This window comes from Girardinichthys multiradiatus, chromosome 24 (genome assembly GCF_021462225.1).
Source record: "Girardinichthys multiradiatus isolate DD_20200921_A chromosome 24, DD_fGirMul_XY1, whole genome shotgun sequence".
Classification (NCBI taxonomy): Eukaryota; Metazoa; Chordata; class Actinopteri; order Cyprinodontiformes; family Goodeidae; genus Girardinichthys; species Girardinichthys multiradiatus.
The window spans coordinates 11,627,728-11,651,443 of NC_061816.1; the positions used below are offsets into that span (position 1 = coordinate 11,627,728).

General features: G+C 41.0%; 1 protein-coding gene across 12 annotated transcripts in view; it reads left to right on the plus strand.

The window, feature by feature from the left end:
• The window catches only part of mbnl2 (muscleblind-like splicing regulator 2), a 54,424-nt gene that overhangs the window by 13,044 nt on the left and 17,664 nt on the right, over nucleotides 1-23,716 (plus strand). For 11 of the 12 annotated variants that reach the window (XM_047354956.1, XM_047354962.1, XM_047354953.1 and 8 more), the window contains 3 exons: nucleotides 20,341-20,505; nucleotides 21,667-21,870; nucleotides 23,228-23,488. In XM_047354956.1, coding sequence (XP_047210912.1) covers nucleotides 20,341-20,505; nucleotides 21,667-21,870; nucleotides 23,228-23,488 — 630 coding nt within the window. The remainder of the gene's footprint in view (nucleotides 1-20,340; nucleotides 20,506-21,666; nucleotides 21,871-23,227; nucleotides 23,489-23,716) is intronic. The other variant, XM_047354958.1, reaches the window with a different exon arrangement.

The following is a 23,716-nucleotide window of genomic DNA, read 5'->3' on the forward strand; positions in this document are numbered from 1 at the left end:
AGCGGGGCTGATTTTCACCCCATTACGCCCATATCGTCTTCCCGGGTATTCTCATCTGATAGCGTTATCGTGGTGGGGTTGTGTGCTGCCAGCCGTACCTTGGCCACAGATTACAGGGCCCTCTTTAAAGGAAAAGGAATGAAAGGGAGCTCTCAAGCAAGTAGCAGACTAAAAGGTGTTACTCTTGTCTTACGACGACAGGAAACCACGCCAAGTGAATGAAGTATTTGTTGTTTTCAGGCTAATTTGCTAAAACTCTCCTGTGACCACAATGGATCTTTGTTTAGCACTCCTACTGCTTTTTCTCCAGCCGAACATTGCCAAAACACAGGAATTATCTTCTCACTTAGAAATGAGAGTATATGCTTTATGTAACAGCTGAAAAGTCAGTTTATGACTTCAGTGTTTTGGTGAATAGTTGAAACCATGTGTCTCCCGGTAAACATCTACCCAGGAAAAGTTGATGATGGTTTTAACTTGGTATATATTACTTTTGAGGTCATATTTCAACCTTAGGTATCAGGTAACGGCAGTGAAATCATCTGAGACACAAGGCAAGGAAGAGAGAGGGAGGGTTCAAGGAGCTAAACAGTCTTTTGGAATAGTTTTATCCCTCTGCTTTGTATTTTCCGTTAGGTTGCTTTGCATGGGCAGAATGATACCGCATTCATCTGTGAATCCGTTTGCTTTTATCAACCCCATTCGAAAGTTTGCGGTGTTCTTATTACACAGGTCCCAGCATTTTTGGACTGTATGTTTGGAGGCTTGGAGACTACATTTGGTGAATAAAGAGTGTTAAGCCAGTGTTTTCTTTAGCCAAGCCTCTTAGATTTATATATTTAGTAGTGTGAGTATTTTTGGGAGCTTGACACACATTTGAGCCATTTGAGTGAGGAAAATTGCATGCAAATCCAACCTGTTAAGCCACACGTGCTAGCTGCCCTGATACCAGGGCTTTAAAATGTCCTTTAACTGCGCTAGTTTTTGTTGTTAGTGAGCGTTACATGTACAGTATTGCTCCTCCGCATGCTGTCCTGTTACAACCACAACCTTCAATGGTTTTTAGTGGAATTTATGTGATTCCAACACACACAAAGTTGTACATTATTGTGAAGTGGATGGAAACGATTGATCGTTTTCAGTTTGCTTTTTGCAATGAATCAGAAAAGCAGCCTAGAAGCTCATTGTAACTCTGGGGGAGTTGCAGAGCCACGGTTAAAAGAAAGCCACATGAAAAACTGGAGAAAAACTAACACTGCACATCATAGCCGCAGCATTGCTGTGGGGATCCTTTGCTTTAGCGGGGATAGGGAAGCTGGTCAAAGCTGATGGGAAGATTGATGGAGCTAAATGCAGGACAATCTGGGAAGAAAACCTCTAGGGACACTGAACATGCAGCAAGAGCTACATGGTTTAGATCGAAGAAGATTCGAAGCCATTCAGGATCGGTGGCTAGAACTGGAAATTCATTTTCAAAGACGTGATCCATTCAGTCTATTTTGTAAAGAAGAATGGTTAAAAAAATGTGTTGCTAGATGTACATAGCTGGTAGAGACATGCCCAAAAACTGAGCTGTGACTGCAGAAAATGGCAAGTATTGATTCAGGGTGTTTAGTACAAAAACACACCACCTTTCTCAAGTTTTTGTTGGGAAAATGTTGACTACAATATTATATTTCCCTTACACTTCACAAATGTGTTCCTTTGTGTTTTAGCATATCACATAACATGGCATTAAATCACATTGACGTTTATGACTATAACAAAGCACTGTGGCTCATTCAAGCTGTTTACATGTGTACATTTTGCCTTTGGTCCTTCAGAAAAACCTGCAGGGATATTTTTTGACAGCTCTTTCCTTTGGGCTCTTCGGCACTTGTTGCGTGGCCGGTGACCATGGAAACTGTGACAGAGTGGTAGCTGTGGGCAGAGTGGAAGAGGGGGCTGCAGGAAATGAGCGAGAATACCTACCTTAATGGAGTAAATGCAATCACGCCAGTCATTTGGTGATGTCACATTGACTCTGCTGCAGACATTGGCCTTTTGTTAGTGCTTAGCTCCACTCTCCTCCAATTCACCTGTTTTAGCAACTAGGCTTAAAGGATTCATTTGTCCTTTTTTTTCTAATATCTTTGACATCTTTTTATAATAAAACTGTTTTTTGATTATGAATAACATCTGGAAATATTTGTAATGGCTTGAAAATTTTCCTTTTTTCTACACAGACTATTAGTAGCAGATCCGATGCCTGATTTAGGCCCCCTGAACACCACCGACACACACAAACACATCCTTTTCACTTACCATGGCTGACTGACCTTCCATAGTCCGAAAGATGGGGGGGGGGGGATTGTCTCCTACACCGCGACGTGATCATGTTTATTTGATTTGTGGATATCAGAAAGGAAGTAGTGAACCACTTGCAACAATAGGGAGGTACTTTTAGGTGTGTAGAGTGTGTTCTCACTTTTACCACAAGATCTGTGAAGTCCCATTGGTTTGCCCCCCTACATGGTGAGAGTGTGTTCATTCGAGACTCTGCTCTGTAAGAGCCGAACTGTAAGGTTTTTCTTTTCGGATGGCGTGGGATGGTTAAATAAAGAAGCATGGGAGAGAGAAAAAACAGGGGAAAACATGTTATTATTTAAAACACTGAGGGCTTTGTGGGGGTTTAATATTTCTAAGCTAATTGGTGCCAGCTTTTTTCAGTGAATCCTCTGGCTGAACTGGAAGCACACCTCCCCTCCTCCGTCACCTCCTCAGCCCTTTGCATTCACATGTTTTTGGACCTTTGTGACGCTCTGTTGAGCAGGACCTTAATGCCCTTGGCCTCGGCCGCCTTCTCCACTCTTGTTTTAAAAAGATGGGTTTGGCCTGCATTCCTCTATGTAATCCTCTGAAACCGGGCCACGCCCTGGGCAGAGCAAACATGTGGAGGGCAATGTATGCAGTGCAGCGATCGCTGGTGTTCCCTCTTGGGTCAATGAAGCACCGACTTGATCTTGATGTGAGGCTGCAGTGGGCAGCGTTTGCTTTGACGAAACCCCTCTTGAGACCCCAACTGCTTCCGTTATCCAAACAGTCTTCTTTTGGCCTCATGCATGTGCAGTTAGTTTTTTTTCCAACTGACAGACTGGATTTGATCTGAGTGGTTAAACTTCACAGTTCACAGTTTAACTCTCATTGTCAGATCAGCTTTACCACATAATATGTAATGGATGCACTGGAACTATGAGAAAAGTTAAGTGGTTTCAGGTTTTCCTGTCATATGTCTATGGTTTAATTACCTTCACATCCTCATCCTTGTCAGACTTTTAAAGTGTACAGATGTCCTTAAGGTTGTCAGCAGGCACTGTTATTTTGGGGGTCAAAGGCTAAAATGTTTGGGAACCCATGCTGTAAACGGATAAATGAAAACCTCACTGCTGTACATCAGAAAAACAGGGATATTTAGCTTGCTGCCTAAATGGATCAGACTCACATGCACTTCATTCACTTCAATTATTGTTTTATTAGATGTTTTTTTTTTTTACTGCCTACTTTATGTGGGCAGCAAAATTACACCTACCTATGTTAAACATCTAAGAGTGAGATTTAGGAGTAAACGTATAATTTCCTACGTTTGAAATTAAAATCAGGGTTCCCATGCAGTCTTACAAAGTCTGGAAAAGTATAGAGTTTGATTTAGTCATTTTAATCAAGTCTAAGAAAAACAAAAAACAGGCTGGAGTTTGCAGACTTCATGTTTTAGTCACCTATCTAAAAGATATCAGAATTTCTGTAAAAAAGACAGTTTTTACAGTGATTTATATTCAATTAGTTTTTCTTTTTGCCAAATTGCAGCTTTAGTTTTTTACACAATTAAGGGGTCATTTTTACTTTTGAATAAAAATAAACAGTGAGGTTACTGGGCGTCAGGAAAAGACTTAATTGCTATTTTGTTGCTAAATATTAGGATGACCACATAGATACGATAAACCTATATTTTCCGGACTTTTTTTCTTTTCTCCATATTGACCCTGACCCCTCCATTTTTTGTCAGCTTTACCATCTCACCCATTGAAATCTGATTGCATGTGATTTGGGCATCAAAGTTAGTGAGTCCAACCAACTGACTAGATAAAATATTGGTGTGCTAACTGTGAATGCACGGCACTTAAATTATATCACTTGAAATATCCTAGCACATATTGCATCCTTGGTGATTGTGATGTTGCAGCCATTGATATTGGGATATATTGTGCAGGTCTAATAAAGGCTAATAATCTCTGCTCATTTGGTCTGTACATCCTTTTACTTGTGGGTTTTAAAATAGGCTCAATGCTCAATTTAGATGCGAAACAAAGCATTGAAAGTCACATTTTGTTGGGATTTTGTGATATAAAGTTAAATGATTTAAATGATTTATACTCAATCCAGGATAATCCTGTCCGGAGTTTTCAAAATTCAAATCCATATTTGTCCAGATGCCTTCCAATGGCAAATCAAAAGCCAGCTTTAGCACTGCTTTTCATGGTTTCAAACTGATGTTAAACCACAGCTGTTTTGCTCTCAAATTCCTGTAATATCATATAAATTTTGGAAATATATGGAATTTCAAAATGGAACATTTTTAGAAACCCTCCGCAACTGTATTGCATGACTTTCTTCCACAATAGATTACATTTTCTATGTTCTTCACCATATAAGCTGTCTGCAACACAATGGAAAGAAAAGAAGAACTGAAAAACTGCCCATCTGCTGTACCAATGTCTCACCTGGTCAAAGTCCACCCACTACCTCTGAGTCATCCTCATTTTCCATCACTCTCTTTGCTGCCCACAGTGCTGATAAAGTGCTCGACTCTCTGCTTTTTTTCGTCCCTCCCCTCCGCGTTTAAAACGGCAGCTTAAATCAGTGCTGCAGAATCAATTCTTTCCTCACATTTGATTTCAAAGCCAGCCGGACTCGAACTGCCTTATCGCTGCAGTAGCACTTGTGATCACCTCTGCAGCAAAGCTGAAGGCAGATCTATCGAAAGTGAGGCAGGAGGCTTGCTGTGCTCTTGACCTTTAGCGGTGGTCTCATTAATTATTGATGCATCTTTTTGATCATCACTTAGAGACAGACTCAGGTTTTCTGAGAGAGGCATTTATTTGCTTGCCTATGTGGCGTTCTCTCATCTTACATCCTTTCAAATGTATACATTGCTCAGAAAGTCAGTGGTGGCATTTATGGCATCTAGAAAGGCAAAAGACTGGTGGCTAGCTACATTGTTTATATATTAATAAAAATGATGTTTAGTCTGACCCAAATTAAACATTTGCGTACAAGGACATGTATTGATTTTATCCTCCAGGCTTCCTTAATTACTTTCTTATTTGAAAAATGATCAAACTCACTCCTAAACATGCTAACCCACTTCCGTGCAGCCGCTGTCAACTTGAAAGCTCAACAAAACGGATGCACACCCTCACCTTGGGAGCTACAAACAGTTAGACAGACAGGCCCGGCTGTCCCCCAGGGGCCAACCTTTATAATGAGACAGAGATCTTCTTAATTGGCCTCGTCTAATGAGGCAACAAAAATGCAGAAATCTTTAGGGGACCTGCAGAACAATGGGTTTCTGGCACTTTCTTTGTCTAAATGACTGTTGGTGTGTGTCACAAACCAGGTCTGCGGTGACACACCGGTCCCCTGTGAGGACATGTGTGTGCTGAGATTAACAAAACCTTCTCGTTGTCGCTGTAATAAATTCCCCTCTTAACCCGTCTTGACCTGATGAGACATAAGTTTTTGGTTTAATAACGTTTATGTAACATATCTTATTCAGACTCGATAAGTCGCAGTGAGTGACATTCTGAACCGAACACGGAGAGATTTTGTCTCAAAGTCTGGAAAAATTTGCAAAATTGTTCCAGACCTGGCTACATCTGGAAAAAGAAAATGTAGTATTTCAAATATTTGTATTTCCAGCATAATTTTCTGTCTGTCCCCTTTGTCTAGATTATCCATTCATTCATCCATTGAAATATCTGCAGTAAATTCATTATGAATATTTGAATTTATTCTTTAGAAAATGGCCAGAAATGGACTCTGAGGTGAACTCGTTTCTTCCAGTCTGAAGAAATATGGAATTCAGTCATTAAAATGTGCAGGAACCCTGAAAGTAGGTTTGGAAGACTAACGATTTCTTAGCTAATTAATACAATAATGTGTAAGTGGCACGCCTGAAGTAAGCTGTTAATTTTGCTGACAGATAAAGAGTTGCAGCTTGTTGCAAATGTTTGTTTCAAGGAAGCTTTGCCCTTAAAAGAGTCATAGATTGCACTCCAATGGTAGCTAAGCCAAGAGTGTAATTCCCAAACAACCAATTTAGTTTTTTTCCCAGAGAGCAAAAGGTTCAGGACAGGTTCCCTTCTTTATATATACAGCTGACTAATAGCTTGCGCTAGCTGAAGGTATATACCAACGTTGCACAATATATTGACATTCAGTTATCACTGCAATCAATGCTCAATGATCAGTCTCTCGGCAATACAAGACAATAACAGTGTGTTTCTTTGCATTTTATGCATTTAAACATTTTGGCATCGCTGTCACTAATATAGTTGCACGGCATCGTGTGTGCAACTGATTCATAGAACCAGAAAAAGTCAAAATAAAAAAAAACTTTATACCTGCATCTATCATTAAGTTTTAAATTCATTCTAACCATATATGATTTTAAAATTTGGATTAGCAAGAAACCTCCGACTTTCCGACTCGGAATTCCTCAAAAATCCTTGTGCAATTACAATAAACGCACAGATGTCACTTTTAACCACTGTTTGATGCTTGATAACAGGGACTGGACAGGTTTCTACTTGGGTTAATGTGGGGTTAGACAGTTATGCCCTGTCTGAGCCAGAGGGTATCGTATGCAACACACTCCTCCCTCTTTCCGACCACTTGACATGGTGACCATGCCATCAAGGTCAACCTTAGGCCAGTAGTATTTGTGTGAGTGGAGAGGGAGGGTAGTGGTATCTAAAGCTCACAGATGAAAGTGAGATGGCCAGTTTCACACCCAACAGATGCCTGTACTGGTGACCCACAGTGACAGGTGGGGAACACTAATTGACAGTGGGCACCACCCCAGCGTCAGCTGAACTCATGGCGAGTGAGAGAAAAACGGTGTGATATGAGGGCAAGATGGGGAAAAAAGTGGCAACATACATGAATTGGTGTAAGGTATTACGTTTTATTGCTTTTTATTTAAATTCCTTAAAGACCTTTATCTAAGACTTACTTCAACAAAAACATAGCATGGCTGAATTGTCAGATCAATATGTTAAGCTGTAGCTGGAGGTTGTGAAGTAAAACACATAATGCAATGTAAAGGCTGAGCCACCGTACCTGGTTTATTGATATCAGCTGTTTGACTAAGCAGCAAACTTTACTTTATCCAAGCAGAAGCACTTGTGCAGCTTCCTCTTCCTCGGTAATCTCTATCATATGAGGACTGTTTTCAGCAATTTCATTTGGGATTAGAGTCTCTTCAGCCCACAGGAGTTTGCAGATGTCTCAGAGGCCTCATCATCGCACCCGACAAACAACACGCCCATCTAGGCCTTGCCGAGGCTTATTCCCCCCGGTTTTAAAGATCGAAATCATATTGTCTAACCATGTATGTAGTTGGAGTGCTGTGAAAAAGTATTTGGTCCCTTACAGATTTTTTTTCTATTTTGTATTGTTTAGGTTTCAGACCAACAAACAGACTTTAATATCAGACAAAGATAACCGGAGTAAATACAAAATGCAGTTTTCATATGATGATTTTATTCAGTAAGGAAGAAATGCTATCCAAACCAACCTGGCCCTATGTGAAAAGTAATTGCGCCCTTAAACCTAATGACTGGCCATCCTAGCAGTTGCGATCTCTGGCATTGGAGGACTGATACACTTGGCAGAATCGTTTTAATTCAGCCCAGTTGGAGGATTTTCAAGAATGAACAGCCTGTTTAGAGTTATGATTCAGCGTATTGACCTGATTTAAATCCAGACTTTGACTAGGCCACTCAACACCTTCATTTTGTTTGTGTTTTTTTGAGCCATTCAGATGTGGACTTGATATAACCCAAATGTACTAAAACAAAAACAGTGACCACCATGCATGTGTGTGACAGATGGAAGAAATGAATGTTCTTTATAAAGTATAAAGTTTTCTGCTTGCAGGATTTATGTTTCTTTATCAGACATATTTTGGTTTCGAGTTCAGCTCTAAAGTAATTTTAAAAGGAAGACTTTCTTTTTTAAAGTGTGAAATATGTGAGATTCTCTGATTTGCACATAAAAAGTAGTTTTTCTGTTCTTGAAAAACTGACCGAAAAATACCTTAAATACTTTAAACAAGCACTCAAAGTGCTGAAACACAGCACTTTGTTATATTTGTCAAATAAAAGTAAATGTGGAACTCTTCAGTTTTTTATTTGTCACTTCATAATGACATACTTTTTGGAGTACTAATTGTGGTTCAGATGGAAAAAGTGGAGTTGAGAGGAATAAAAATTTGGGAAAAAATAAAACAAGATTTGTCCTTCAGGAACTTGTAGTAGAGAGCAGAGGTCATGGTTCCATCAGTTACAGCAAGTTATCCAGCAGCGTAGCCCCAGACCATCACTGTACCCGCGCCCTTTCTGACCCCCAGGATGAAGTTGTTTTTCTGAAATGCTGTACACCAGATGTGACAGGATGCACACCTTGCATAAGATTTTGTCTCAGCAAAAAGTCTTGATCAATGAGGGGTTTTTTGAGGGGGAAATGTAAGACGGGCCTTTGTGTTCTGGTTTTTGCCTCGGACCTCTCCCAGAAAAATGTCCCCCAGTCTCTTTCTCATTGTTGAGTCGCGAACACTGACCTTAACCGAGAAGAATGTGACCTGTGGTGCTTTAGATGTTGTTCTTGGTTGTTTTCTCACCTCCTAGAAGCTGGTTTTTGTGCTTACTCAGGTTATCTTCATATGATACAGAAATGCTTTCGATGATCTGAAGCATTTAAGTCAGACAAAAGACGGAACTTTTTCATGTTACCGTCTGTTTTCCAGTTGCCTCCAGTTGAATTTGTGTGCGCGTGTTTCTTAGATTCTAAGTGGGAACAGAGTGGTCTAATAGATGCAGAGATAAGAATAACTGGAGCAACAAATCCAACATGATCAAAGACTTCTAACATGAAAATTAGTGTGGTTGTAAATTTTTACATTAGTAACCGGACTCTTAAATACTGTGAGGAAAAAAAACTGTTCATCTCAATTTTTTTTCTGTCAGCAACCAAGGCTTTAATCTGAAAACTAGAGAGTAAGCAGCCATGCAACATGTCTGCTTCTATCTGCTGAGTGTGTTAGAAAGAGGCTTTGATGAATAGATCTGCTCTCTCCCTTCCATCTCATTATCCTCTTTTATCTGTTGTATGGATTTACACAACTCCTCAACATGCTTAGACGTGCTGCCGATACCCTCAGCCAGGCCTGAGGGTGTACCCCGCACCTCTACATTTATGTGTTTCCCTAAATTGTTTGCTCATTAGTAGTTTTTGTAGATTTGTGGATTCCTGGGGGTCAGTTTCAGCTCTTTTCATCAAGGAGTGTTTGAAATCTGTTTGTAATTGTAAAATTAGGCAACTGAACTAAAGCCTTTCTGCATGTTCCTCTTGGGAGATGTGGCACAGTTCTCTCCAAAGTGGGCCATCAACATTGTCTAACCTACTTTAATGAACTCTTTCACCAGTGTGGCTAGTTGACATTGCCTGTAAGCTGTAGGACTCGTTGATGAGCAGACGGCAGCGATGTTCCCAACATGAGGGAACAGCAGCGTGTTAAAAGCATGTTAATGCTTCAGTCTTGGGGCTGGGACTCGCCTACCAGCAGACAGAACTGACGATGAATTAGCGGAGCCTTTCTTCTCATGTGTGGTTCTAAAGATGCTCAGATGTGGGAAATAAAGACGGTCACTTTATTTTAAATTTGTCGGCACCCCAAGTAAAGACGAGTAAAAAGTCTCAAAATAGATAAATCTATCTTGGAAATTGGAAAAATTTTGCTACTGCAATTAAAGGGGTCCCAATTAATATAGAGGGTGCTGTGCTGAGGGTCCGTTTCCTGCCAGCTTCCGCCTGGTGTCCCTCTATGTGCTGCATTGACGCCTGCTTGTATGTGCAGATTAAATGAGCTCTAGAGGGTTGGTTTCATGTCTCAGCAGGTCACAGATGATCAGATTAACTGAAGCAGGGCTTCAGTGTCCGGCTGGATTAGACGGCATCAAACAATGGGGCCATTGCAGCCGCAGTTTTTACGCCGCTCTTCTCCAAAGAACAGTTCTAACAGTGCAATTTGGGTCCGGCATGAGTGTGTAGCTCAGCCAGCAGCCAAATTCGTGTGTTAGTGTTAATTTGCATCTGTTTTTTTTTTTTTTTCTCTATTTTGCAACTCCATAAAAGATCCATTTAAGAAACCCTTCAGCTCATCTGACAGATGGACAAGATTCTTCATGACAAAGTTGTCCACAGAAATGTTAACCCTTTATGGGTGGAAAATTTGGTTAAATCAGCAAACATTCAGCAGTGTCATCAGCCCAAACCTATTTTGATCCTGTATGGCTCCATTCTTTGAAGTATCACTTGGAATTCAATAAGTGCCTGACCTGAGTTAACTGATCACAAGCTCCAAGTGCCAGTGCTGCATGATGATAACACAGGCATGTGATCTTCAGCTGATGCACCTCCCGTTGCTGCTACTCTGAAGCGTTACAACTCAGACTCATTGGGAAAACAATGTGATCAAAGAAAACGCTGACGAAACGTTAAAATGTTGTCCACTGAAACAAGATTCTGATGCTTAAGATGCTAAATCTGCCCTTTTTTCACACACCTGAGACGGGAGTGCTTACTCTGGAGCCGCGGTAAGGAGAGATTTGGTCATATCCAGGCATTTCAGGACAAACAAGAAGAAGAGAGCAATATACTTTATCGCGCCTCAATCTCACCCTTCTGCTTTTAATCCTTTAGTAATCTCAGGCGTGTTAGTAGCAGTGCCACTCGTTCATCTGTGGGATTGCAACTGGTGAAACAAAGACACCTAATTACTGCTGATGCGACATCTTATGTGTCTGCTTTATGTGTGTGTGTGAAAGAAAATGAATGTAGTTAGAAACGTACCTGGTCTACAGCATGATATCGTTTGGTTTGTGTTTTCTCTCATTTTGTTTAATAGCAGCATAGCCTCATCGGCAGGCGAATATACCTGTGCACAACATAATTAAAGCTGAAATGAGCCTGGTGCCGGGCTTTTACAGCAGCTTTTTTCACATTTAAATGACTAGCGCTTACCCAGTGCTCCACATTGATCTTTGATCTCCATTACCAGTCGAAATGTAAGCAAAAAGCTTTTGGCTATCATTTCAAAATGGATTTTCAGTGTTTCCTGCTGTCCCGGAGCAGCAGCGCTTCAAACAGACCCATTAGTTCAAACCAATCCATTAGAGCCCAGCAAAAACAAAACAAGATCCTCAAGAGGAAGCTCTCTCTATCTTGGAGGATGAAGGAGACCCCTGTCCATGTGCAACCACCGCCTCACTACTTAACCGGGGGGCCTTTATCGGTCTTCTGAGCACCAAAGTGCTGGCATCCTATGGCTGGGGGCCTTTCTTCAAAGTGGTTTCCAGGTGAGCTGTTACAGGCCGTCCCTGAACCAGTGGTTGGTGTCCATGGAAAATAAGTCTTTGAGTAAACTGAGAAAGGAGAGGAGGAGGGTCTTTATGGTCAACAAAAACTATTTCTTTTCAGTGATAGTCAAGGAAAAAATGAAATCCATCCGTCCATTTGTCCGTCCATTCACTGCCATAAATTCATTTAAGGTTAGAAAATTGGCTAAAACTGTAGGAACTGTAGGAAGTTAAATAGTATGGAAAACATGAGGTCCCTAATCTAGGTACAGATTAGGAAATAATAAAATTAAGAGAAAGCTGATACTGAGAACGAAACAGGAGGTTGGATGAAAAGGTCAAAAAAGAAAGTACAGCAGTTTTGTGTGAGAAATGTAAATGTAGCTCACAAACACCTGAAACTTATCTTTTTAGTCAGTCAGTCATTTTCTACCGCTTATTCCATAGTGGGTCACGGGGAAGCTGGTGCCTGTCTCCAGCAGTCTACGGGCGAGAGGCGGGGTACACCCTGGACAGGTCGCCAGTCCATCGCTGGGCAACACACAAACAACCATGCACACACTTATCTTTTTAATGTCTGTATAACTAGAAGGGCTCTAATTTGGAATATTTATAGCCACAAATACAAACGTCTGTAAGCAAAACATCAAGCCCAAACTAGAACAGCGTGAAACGGATTTTTATGCTATTTTTTAACATCACAGCTGACCTGCAGGGTAGACATAAATGGCATGCTGCAGAACAGCCACTGAAGTACGCTGAAAAGACAGCAATGTGAGAAGATTCAGAGGGAAGGAATACAGGAGGTACTTCGGCTGTGCTGGAAGGAGATTACACATTTCAAAGGTTTCATGTCAGAAAGATTTGTGTCAGCTCCTCTCAGAGGCCTTCCTCTCACACATGGAGGCAACACAGCTTTATGAGTGTGCTGCGGATCGCATAAAAGCAAAGAATAAGTCAGAGTCATACAGCCACCTGAGAACCAGACGTTTTGTCAGAGCCGGCTGGCTCATTAGGCAATATAGGCAAATGCTAAGGGCACCGGGGGACTAAGTTCACCTTCAGCATTATTATATTAAAACCAGCTATTACTATTGACTCTTAAATGGCATGAAGGGGCCTTAACTGTGTGGATCATTTGTAGAGATTTAACCTTCTCAGTAGGTGTCTACATTGGCCTAATTTACACTTGTATTATTTATTGTACTTATCTGGCAATCGAATGTCTTTCCTGCTTTTAATAGCCAATCAAAATGCCATTCCATTCTCATCCCTTTATATATCAGATGTTTAACCCTAGTTGTTTGTTGTGTGACAATTGTCTCTGCGATTTGTGCTCATTTTGGTCTCCCCACTGGGAAAACAATGAATGTTTTTAGGTATGTTTTTGCTCCCTAGAGAGATCACCGCTCTGTGTCGTGTTTAAATAGGAACCAAGTCGCCCTTTTGTGCTGATTCTGCTCACTTCGAAGCTCTTCTCCCCATTTTGATCTTTCTGTGGGATTGTCCTTTCCGGACAGCATCCTGCCAATACTGCCAGTCAGACTATCATTGATCATGTCACCACTGTTTAGACGTGACAAAGTCACCAGGACTAAGATATGCAAAGCTTACTCTGCTGAAGGAAAAAATGAACTGTAGAATAACACACACACACTGCTGATTCCCAGTGTGTTTTATAATCCATCAATATTGTTTCTTAGGTTGAAGTGTTGATAAGGGAAATAAAGCAATAGCTCTTTTTTTGCATATTCATCTTGGAAGCCAGCTTTCTTATTAAGTTCTACTGGAAGCACAGCAGTGCAACATGAAGGTGTTCCCAGTCACATTTACGAGGACTTTTACAGCTCCTCCGTCGGTGGCAGCCTATAGGCAGGCCTCTTTTGCTGCCTCCAGCAGACCTTAAGATAAAGCACCCATTGAGGGGGAAAATGCAAATGTTACAGTGGTGAAGGGAGAGGCCCACAACTGAAGCGCTTTTCTTCAGAGTGGGTGGAAGACTGGACCTCTGTGTCTCTGCCACCCACTGACACACAACAGCCATCGCTCTGACCATTCACTTGGGCTGATGAAGAAGATGGCGGGGGGTCGTGGAAAGGCCTTCTTGCTGCCGATAGAGATAATTCAATGTTCCAAAGAGCTTTCTTGAATGCAGCTGGGTAGTTGTTGAGTAATCCTGCTGAAAGATAAACAGACGGACATAGAATCAATCTGAAAACATTTCTGAGCTTCAGTTTCAGTTTGACGGAGCAGTTCCTCTAGAACAGGGTCTAAATCAAGTACTCCTGTTTTACAGATGACTCAGAAGATGGATGTCTGAACTTGTTTACTTGCAGCTAAATATATTTAGACTTTGAGAAGACATAACTGACCAGGTGCTCTAGTCAGATGAGACCTTTTGACCTATTTGCCAATGTCGACGTGTGGCGGAAAACCAACAGCCCCACATCACCCTAAACACACAATCCTGACACAAACATTCATTTAAAACACTATGTGGCCGATTTACTAAGATCCCAAAAGTGAAAAAGTGGCGCAGGCCATCGCGCAGTCAGTGAGAGCTGTGTCCAATGTGGCGCACACTCTCCGCTGTGACACTTGGGCCTCCGTTGCGCACCTGGTCAGTTCTGTTTAACTTCAGTCATGGTATTTTTTGCTTTCGGTTTAGTTGCATAAAAGATTTCAATAAAATGCATACCTCAAATGGATCATGAGCTTTGAATCACATTAGCCCGTGTCTGCATTCTTGCTGCATTATTCTTTCCTGCATGTGACCAAGCATCATTTTCCTCCACATTCATGACATCATGCTCCAATCTGTGGCGTTTTGCTATGAAGCAGACCACTATAATCTGCTCCACCTTTTCTGGGCTAACCAGAAGCCCTCCTCTAGTGTGATCCAGACAACGGTGTTGTGTCACAAAGTGATGGTATGGTGCGCTGGAATTGTCCAGATGCAAGAACATGCAATGTTGCAAGACGTTATTCCACAGGAGATATGGCATGACTTCTATTTGTGACTGGCTCCAAAAGCTCAGAAATGGCATTGCTGGATAGACGATATGTCTCTACTATTTTTATTTCTGACGATCCAAATATGTTGACACGCACAGTAGGTAAAAAAAATCCAAACATCACAGTCTGTTTAATCTAAATAGTGTGATGTCATGTTTGAGCAGATATAATGTCCTCCTCTCTTCTCTCCATCACTGGGTTTTTTGTCTCTTCATCTCAGCGTGTTTGCTGTGATAAATGTTTGCCTTGTTTGTTTTCTTTTCTGTGCCCCCATCTGTGCAATTCTAAAAACCTAAATCGTAGCTATAATCGACAACAATCACCCATTGTATATTAAAATAAAGACTGATTATTAAGATATGCACACTTAGAACACTCTAAAGAAATACCAGGCAGTAGCAGAAACATCGACCAAGTTCATATATTCAGATCATTGCTATTATCAGCAGCTGCTACAAAATATTTTTATTTTCTGCCAGAATAAAGTGCTAAAAATGACCTTCAGTGAGTAAATTAGGTGTAATATGTGTATAAAGTTAAGAAAAATTGGATTTCAACATGATAAATCAGCTAAATGCGGTGATTTCTGACTAAACAGAAAACAACTGATCATTTTTTTTCTTTTTTGATCACTCCCTCTTGGACGTTTGTTTCTCTCTGTGGTGCAAGGGTACGATTATCCAACTAAAATCACAGCAGTTATTAACCTATCGCAAAACAGGAATCACTGCATTCGTACACATGGGGTGTGATGCCTACGATAATAAGCAGCCATGTGAGCAACCCTCGGTGAAAGGTGTAATTTCACCTGGTAGCTATGACTTCCTCCAAGGCTGGTGCTTGAACCTCTCAGGTGCTCTCAGTGATCCTTTTCATAGGCAGCTGCTTGAAGCCAGCACACCACGAATAGATTTTGATATATAACTATATGGTAATATAATAATAAAACGTTCTAGTTTCCTTGTAGTTGTGTAGATTATTATTTTACTTTCCGTTCCTATGTGTGCCTGCATAGCCTGGATTTTCTTCATTGTGTTTAGTTTGTGATAAATATTACCCATTCATCATAAAATGATTTCTAGCTTCAACATGTCACCAACTCCCACCTGCATGAATTATAGTGAATAAGGTCCTAGGTGTTGTAAAAGGAATTACAAGTGCAGAAATAATTGAAAATTAATACTAGAAACGCATTGAGGAAATACTGGCACTGATGCAGAAAAATCCCTAAATTACTTAACCTTTTAATGTATTTGCATAATAATTGCAAATTTTTAGCAAATCCAAACCTTTTAATTTCAGTGAATTATTCAGTGAGGAAAAAAAACTGTTGTTAAGAAAAGTTTTTCTACAGTACCCTTGGTGCTGCATTGCCAATAGCAGTGGAGTGCATTGTACCTGTACTATATGATATGAAATCCTTATAGTGTGAATTTAGTTACGCAACCAATTATGTAATAACAGCCAAAGGTGTAATAATGTTTGCAATTTTAAATGTATTAAAATCAATAATGTAAGAACTTTTTGAGCATTTTTGAGCCAATAATTTATTAACTTTCTGGCAATAGGTTATTATAGTAAAATCCTTTGAAGAAGTAAAAACTGTAGCAGAAAGTGCATAAATTGGACTTGTTTGTCTTTTTTTGCATTTTAATCCTTTGACCTAACGGGATCCAGCATGGATCAAATAAAATACAGTAAAGATGAAGTGTGTTGGCTTTTCTCTATTCACTGATTTTCATTATATAACATTAGAATCAGTATTACATGGGCAGCAATATTCTTTATTAATTCCTCTGCCTTGAGATGAGACAATGGAACAGAGGAACAATAGAAATGTATGAGTGTTGAGGTAGATAGATCAGTTTCAGATGGCTGTCAAACCATGTTCGACATTCTAACACGAGGTAGTTTTCTGGTACAAGGCCTGCACTTAGTGAGACATCATTCGAGTGATTTCAACCAATCTCCCAAGTCTTTTCACCCCAATTTACTTCATCACTTTAAATGGAGAACAATAAGCATCTCTCTCTGTGCTGCTATAAATGAGCTGAACACTGACCAAAGAAGAGAGTAATGGCCTCCCTCTAAGACCACCTAGCTGACAAAGTTTATCACAAGGGTTTCTGGTTTGTTCTGATCTCTGCAGGGCACAGTGGAGAGACTGCCTCCCCACAGAGTCAGTCTGGGATGATGTCCAGAGCGCAGCTTCAGCACCAGCTCCCCTTTCTAACACCCTCCCCCACACGGTTTCTCCTGCACACTTACACCAGCCTACGCATTCTTTCTGGTGCCCACTGAGGCACAAGGCCACCATACACTCGCATATCTATCGCCACCTTGGATGGTGCAATGCATAGGGCTCCAATTATTTCTGCTTTTGGTTGCTGGGTTAAGTGAGTAACTTTATTTCTCTGTTTTGAAGAAGTCTGAGCAGACAGTATATTTCTGTGCACACACATGCCTCTGGCCGCGTGTGTGTGTCTATGTGTGTGTGTGTGTGTGTGTGTGTGTGTGTGTGTGTGTGTGTGTGTGTGTGTGTGTGTGTGTGTGTGAGGCTTGCTATGACTGGATGATTTAGTATGCATGTGTGTGGGAAGGTGTGATTCTGTGCGTGTGAAGCATGAAGGAATGAGGGCGTATCAATGGCTGACTGCAGCTCTTGCACCAGGTTGTGGAGGTCGGTCTCTTCCACCTCGAGGTTCTGATCATTGCAGCTACCTCAGCATCTTTTCATGGGTTACACAGGTTTAGTATACTTCCTTCCAGTTCAGATCATGTAAGGAAAAAGTTGTTGTAATGTTGATGCTCTGTGGGCTGTCTTTAATATCACTCCTTTAGCACAAGGTAGGCAGTTTTTATTACTTCTCCCCTGGATGAGACTTGGAGAGTATCAGCTGTTTACACTGTGGAACAGGATTATACCTAGAGCCATGCTTGATTAAAAGTATTTTTCTGTGTGTCTGCCCACGTATTGTAGAAGAAGAACAAAGCTCTCGAACAGGTTGAGCATCAGCACCAAATCCTTGTTCCAGCACTCTGAGCTGTCAAATGCGAACTGAAATAATCCATATTATTCTTCTGTTCATTTGGATCAAAACCCCATGGGATATGTGTCCATAATACTAGTAGAAGTTGTCCCATAGTAATGTGATTTGCATTTCATTATGACCCTAATTACTAATAGCTGACTGTCTGGATTTAGATATATCATTGGTTAAATGTAACTTTGCAAATCACTACATTGTTCTTGTGGTTACCAATAATTCCTGCCTTCCTGAATACACCACACAAACAGTACCCTGCAAAAGTATTCACACCACTTGAACTTTTTCCACATTTTGAAATTTGTAATCGAAACCTTCAATGATTTTATTATAACCTTCATGTGGCAGACCAACACACAGTAGTGCATAACTGTGAGACGGAAGAAAAATGATACATTGTGTTCCTAATGTTTCGGAAATAAAAATATAAGGAGTGTTGGTTGGAGCTTTGGAGGAGCTGCAGATATCCACAGCTCAGGTGGTAGAATTTGTCAACAGAACAGCTATTAGTTATGGACTCCATAAATCTGGTCATTATGGAAGAGAAGCAAGATGAAAACTTGATTGTTCTTCTTGATTGCCTTTATGCAATCAAGTTTGACTAACACTACACATTACTCTTAAACGCACCATCCCTATAGTGAAACCTGGTGGTGGTAGCATCATGCTGTGGGGGTTCCTTTCTTCTACAGAGCCAAGAAAGCTGGTAAAATTTGATTTTCCTGTATTTGACAAATACACTGAACATCTAGCCTGGGCTGGATGGGGTCTACAACCTATTCCTCCAGGGTTCCAGGTGGCTCTTAAGACTTTCCACATTGGCTCCTAATAGCCTTGGCCATGAAGGAACTGAGCATACGCTTTAAAACATAAAGGTAATAAAATTGCTAGTTTTAGTTTTTGTTAATTCTTTTCTTGCAATATTTCCATCGCATATGAACAACAGCATGACAAACAGTGAACGGAACATTTCTTTTGTCAAATCAGCAGTCATTTTTTTGTCATTAGGTAACACACTGTTCTTTGGCTGTTTTCCAGAAAAGAGGATAATTGTACTGAAGAATGTTTATTCATACCCTTTTTGTAAAAGTTTGATGTTTTTCTTTATTTTAAAACTTAAATATATACCTGGAAATTAAATTTTGGGGTTTTTCAATTCTTTTTTGTGTGTTTTGTGGCTCTAAACACATTTGATTCAGGCCTAAATGGATCGTAAAGTTGCTGACCCTGGTTTAGACCAGAGTTTTTTTATGTGTTGGCATGGCACACTCCAAAGTCCAGACCTAAATCCAATTGAGAATCTGTGGCAAGACTTGAAAATGTTTGCACAGACTCTATCAGTCCAATCTGATTTAGCTGGAGCTCATTTGCAACGAACATTGAGTGAAAATGTCAGCATCTAAATATCCTAAGATGGTAAACCTATTCCAAATGAGTCTTATCTGTAGCTGCTTTGGTTCTCCAAAGTTTTGACTCAAGGGGACTGAATACAGATGCAAGCCTTTTTGCATGCAAACAGTATATAATTTTCATTCCACTGCAGTATTGTGACCTACTTTGTGTTGGTCTATCACATAAAATCTGAGTTTTTAGTTATAATGTAAATAAATGCAGAAAAGCTTTAAGGGTCTTTTTTTTCAAGACACGGTTCCCTGTAAGTGTCATGTTATTGTTTTGCCTGATAGATTCAAGACTTGAAACTCAGGTGCAGGATCACGAGCGATTAAACTCTGTGATTACCGATCACAGCGTCGACACTGGGCAGGCCTGTCATATTTCCTCATAAGAGGAAATTAGAGAGATTGTGATGAGAGGGGATGTCGTTAATTGGGACACGGTGCTGAGGCTGGTCTGTGTCATGGAGTTAAGAGGTATTTAGAAAGAGCAGCAGACCTCCTCACGCTACACTGATTCTAATTTATCACCGGTTCCCTCTTCCGTCCTTCACATTAGCCAAGACCTGCCATGTCATGTCCTCTCCTTCCCTGTCTTGTGTCTAATCCATATCAGTCCACTCTGCGTGGCTGCACCCTTTACTTGCAGTTTTCTTTTCCCCTTCCCTCGGGTCAATCTATCATTCTTGCATTTAGCTCTCCGTGGTGGATCTCCATGTTAGCCATTAGCCTCTGGTTTGACAAAATTGTCTTCATCCACTGGGGTTTCAGTCAAGCTGACCCTGTGAGCCCTGCATTTGCATTTCCTCAAAAATACAGCCTGATGTGTGCTTCAGAAAGCTGCAGAGTTACAGATGTTGCAGCGAGATAGACAAGAACAGGAGTTCTAACCTTTGTCCTCCATTGCCATCCTTATTTTCTTGTCTGCCCTGGCGACTTGCTGGGCAGCGTGTTTATGATGAAAGCATGACCAAAACCAGGCAGAGATAACAAGCTAGCAAATCAAACGCTGTTTTTATCTTTAAAAAGACAGAAAAAACTTTTCTGCATAGCTTCAGAAGCTTCTGTTCCACAGGATCGGCATGAAGATGCCCTTGTGATCTTTTCTTGCTCAGTATGAATGTTTACGCTACCAGCGTTTGCTTGATGCTTTAGATTTTGTCTCAGCAATCTCTCCAAATTCGGTCAACTTTTTTCTGTCGTTCTCAGGGTCGTTGCACGCGAGAGAACTGCAAATACCTCCACCCACCTGCTCACCTGAAGACCCAGCTGGAGATCAATGGGCGAAACAACCTGATCCAGCAGAAGACTGCAGCCGCCATGTTGGCTCAGCAGATGCAGTTCATGATCCCCGGAACAACCATGCAGCCTGTGGTCAGTGCTGGTTCTCTGCTGTTGGAAAATGACCTGCTAACTCTACTGCGAAGCTTAAATATTGTTGCTTTAATGCTTAGCAGCTGCTCTCAGGCAGTCAGTGGTAGTCTCTGCCAGGTGTAAATGTGTTTAACTGCATCTATGTACAGCCAGCCGTAACTAAAACAGAACTTGCCTGGTCAGCTAAATCTTTCCAGGATGCACAGAGGTTGGAAAAAACAATCTTGTTTCTCACTTTCCACTCTTGCTGCGTCCTCTTTGAAACATTTTCCTCTCTGTTACCCCAGCTGTCTGTCACCCATCTCCCCGTCTGTTCTCTCATCTGCCTCCACCACGGCTCTGTATAGCTACATCCCACATTTACAGCTGAAACCAGATATTTACGTCCATGACGCATATTTTTTTCACCGAAGGACATTAAATCAGACTAAACTTTAACTGTTTTAGGTCATTTAGGTTTACCTTAATTGTCTACTAAAATACTAAGGAAATGTATGTAAATATCTCAATTATAGTTTTATTATTCTGGTATTCAGCAAATACAGACTTGTAAGACTTATAAGACTTGGCTCAAATGATTTCCTTAAGCATCTGACAATGTTTGGCCCATTCCATCTACTTGTGAGGTGGGCCAGTCTCTCCTGCAACAAAACACCAAGACAACATGATGCCGCCACCTTCGTACTTCACAGTACGGATGGCGTTCCCAGGCTTTACAAGCTTCCTTCTTTTTCTGCAGAAGTCCACAGTTCTCATCCTGAGATTTTGGCTGATTTATTTTTATTTTTCTATGATGTCAAACAAGAATGTGGTTTGTTTGAGGTGTTGCCTTAAAATACATCTACAGGTGTGCTTCTATTTAACACAGATGTTGTAAATTAACCAATCAGAAGCTTGCAAAGCCATGCCATCATTATAAATCATGAAAATCCCCACTCATCATTCTGGCATTTAGCGACCAGAAATAATTTTTGGCCTGATTTATTGTTAGTCAGTGAAGAGAAAAATGTCAGACGTTCTTTTCTATGGTTTAAATATCAGGTTCCAACTTGTCTTTTCTCCCTCTTCTCATCTACTTCCATCATCCTCCTCAATGCCTTTTATTCTGTTTTACTAAAGCACGTGGCAAAGAGAAATCTCTGATCTTCTCTCCATCTTTAGCAGACGTTTCCAGTGAGCCAGGGCTTGGGATCCAGCGCAGGCTTGAGCTACACACCTTACCTAACCCCGATGTCCCATAGCATGGGCCTGGTTCCCACAGACATTATGTCCAGCACTCCCGTCATCGTCCCCGGCAGCCCACCTGTGTCAGTGACTGGCGGTTCCTCCTCCAATCAGAAACTTCTCCGTGCCGACAAGCTGGAGGTGACTCAAACAAAGTGTTTGTTTTATTTTTTGCTAAAAACAAGCCAGCGCTTGTGCTCAGTTTTGTGCAGCCAGTAACAGTAACTGTTCCTTCCTGCCACTATTTTTGAGCATATGTTTCTTTAAATAATTTGACTTCTTTTAGAGGCATGATGTGAAAATGAGATATGATAATTCACAGTGATCCAAACTGGAATTAACTCAAGACAAAGTGGTAGTTGCTAGACAGCCACAGTCAAACTAGGACGTTTCAAAACAACTCTGAACGTCTCCATCTGCCCTCTTGGCAAACAACTCTGGAGAATAACTGTGGGATTGCGAAAGAGTTCACGAGGAGGAGTTTTTTTCTGCACCATATTTATCAAGATAAACAGTAATCTACCTAAGACCTGAAGGTGATGCGTGGGCGTGTGCCTGTATGTTTTTTTCTGCAGGAGTGCCATCACTTAGCAACTGAATGGAGCTGGCTTTAATTAAGCTCTATCCCTCTGAGACACGTATGCACTCCTACACAAAAGCCAACATGCATGTGCACGTGTGTGCAACTTTTGCGCAGACATGTAAGCGTACTTTATGTGTTGATTCCAGTGTGTGATTGAATAAACATTCATTTATGTTAAAGTTGAACCAGATTTGACAGCTCTGCAGTTCCTTCTATAAGGCAGTTTGTAAAGAAAACAAACTTAATTTTTATGCATTTAATTTTCTAAATGTCTCTCACATGTTTGATTTTTTTAACGTATTTTGTCATTGCAGCAGAAAAAAATATATAATTCCAACTTGCATTGCAACAAAACTCTGACAACTTACTAAATAGCTGCAGTGTTCAGGTTGTTTTTGATATTTGACCCATTTAAGCTTTTGTTATACTGTACACAGATATTTAAATTATGAGCTAATTTGCACAGGATGCTTCTTAACAACCAGGTTTCAGTTCATAGACATGCGTTTTTATCGGCTGCTGGCTGGAATCGTATTCTTTTCAGTCCAAAATATAAAACTCTAATCTTTTTCCAGTCATTAAACGCACCATGCCTAAGTGCTAACAGGTTGCCCTAACAACACATCTTTTTTGGTGAAAGTTGTTACAGAAGAAAGAATGCTCTAAGCCATATAACTAATGGATGGATGCATCTCTAGTTGAAATGTTTGTCTCATTTTATGTATGTTACCTGCTAAGAGAAAACGGGTTAAAACTGAATGTAACAAGTGACTCTTCCATTAGTGTCTGAAGTCTTCACACTCCAGCCAGACAGGCCATTGCTTTTCATTCCACCAAATTAAATTGCTAGTTAATCATTAATATCGTATAACTGTCTCGTTTTTGTTTCCTGTGTCTTCGTGTTTCCGCTCCCAGGTCTGCCGCGAGTTCCAGCGGGGCAACTGCGCCCGCGGCGAGACGGACTGCCGATTTGCTCATCCGAGCGACAGCCCCATGATTGACACCAGCGACAATACGGTCACCGTGTGCATGGACTACATCAAGAGCCGCTGCTCCCGCGAGAAGTGCAAGTACTTTCACCCCCCGGCCCACCTGCAGGCCAAGATTAAGGCTGCCCAGCACCAGGCCAACCAGACAGCTGTGGCTGCGCAAGCTGCAGCCACAGCCGCAGCCATGGTGAGAACGCTGCACGACTGGCCACCCACTGTATCTCGGGCAGGGCAGGAAACACTCACACACTTTACCTTTTAGTGATGTATTAATTAGCTTAGGGCTCATTTTCCAATTCTGATGTGTCTAGATAACCCTACCTTACTGTTTACGACGTTTTGTGATAAACTGCAAAAATTAGTGTTTTCTGTTTATTCTGGGGACTTCTGTAGGTTTTTGCCATTTTATAGTAAA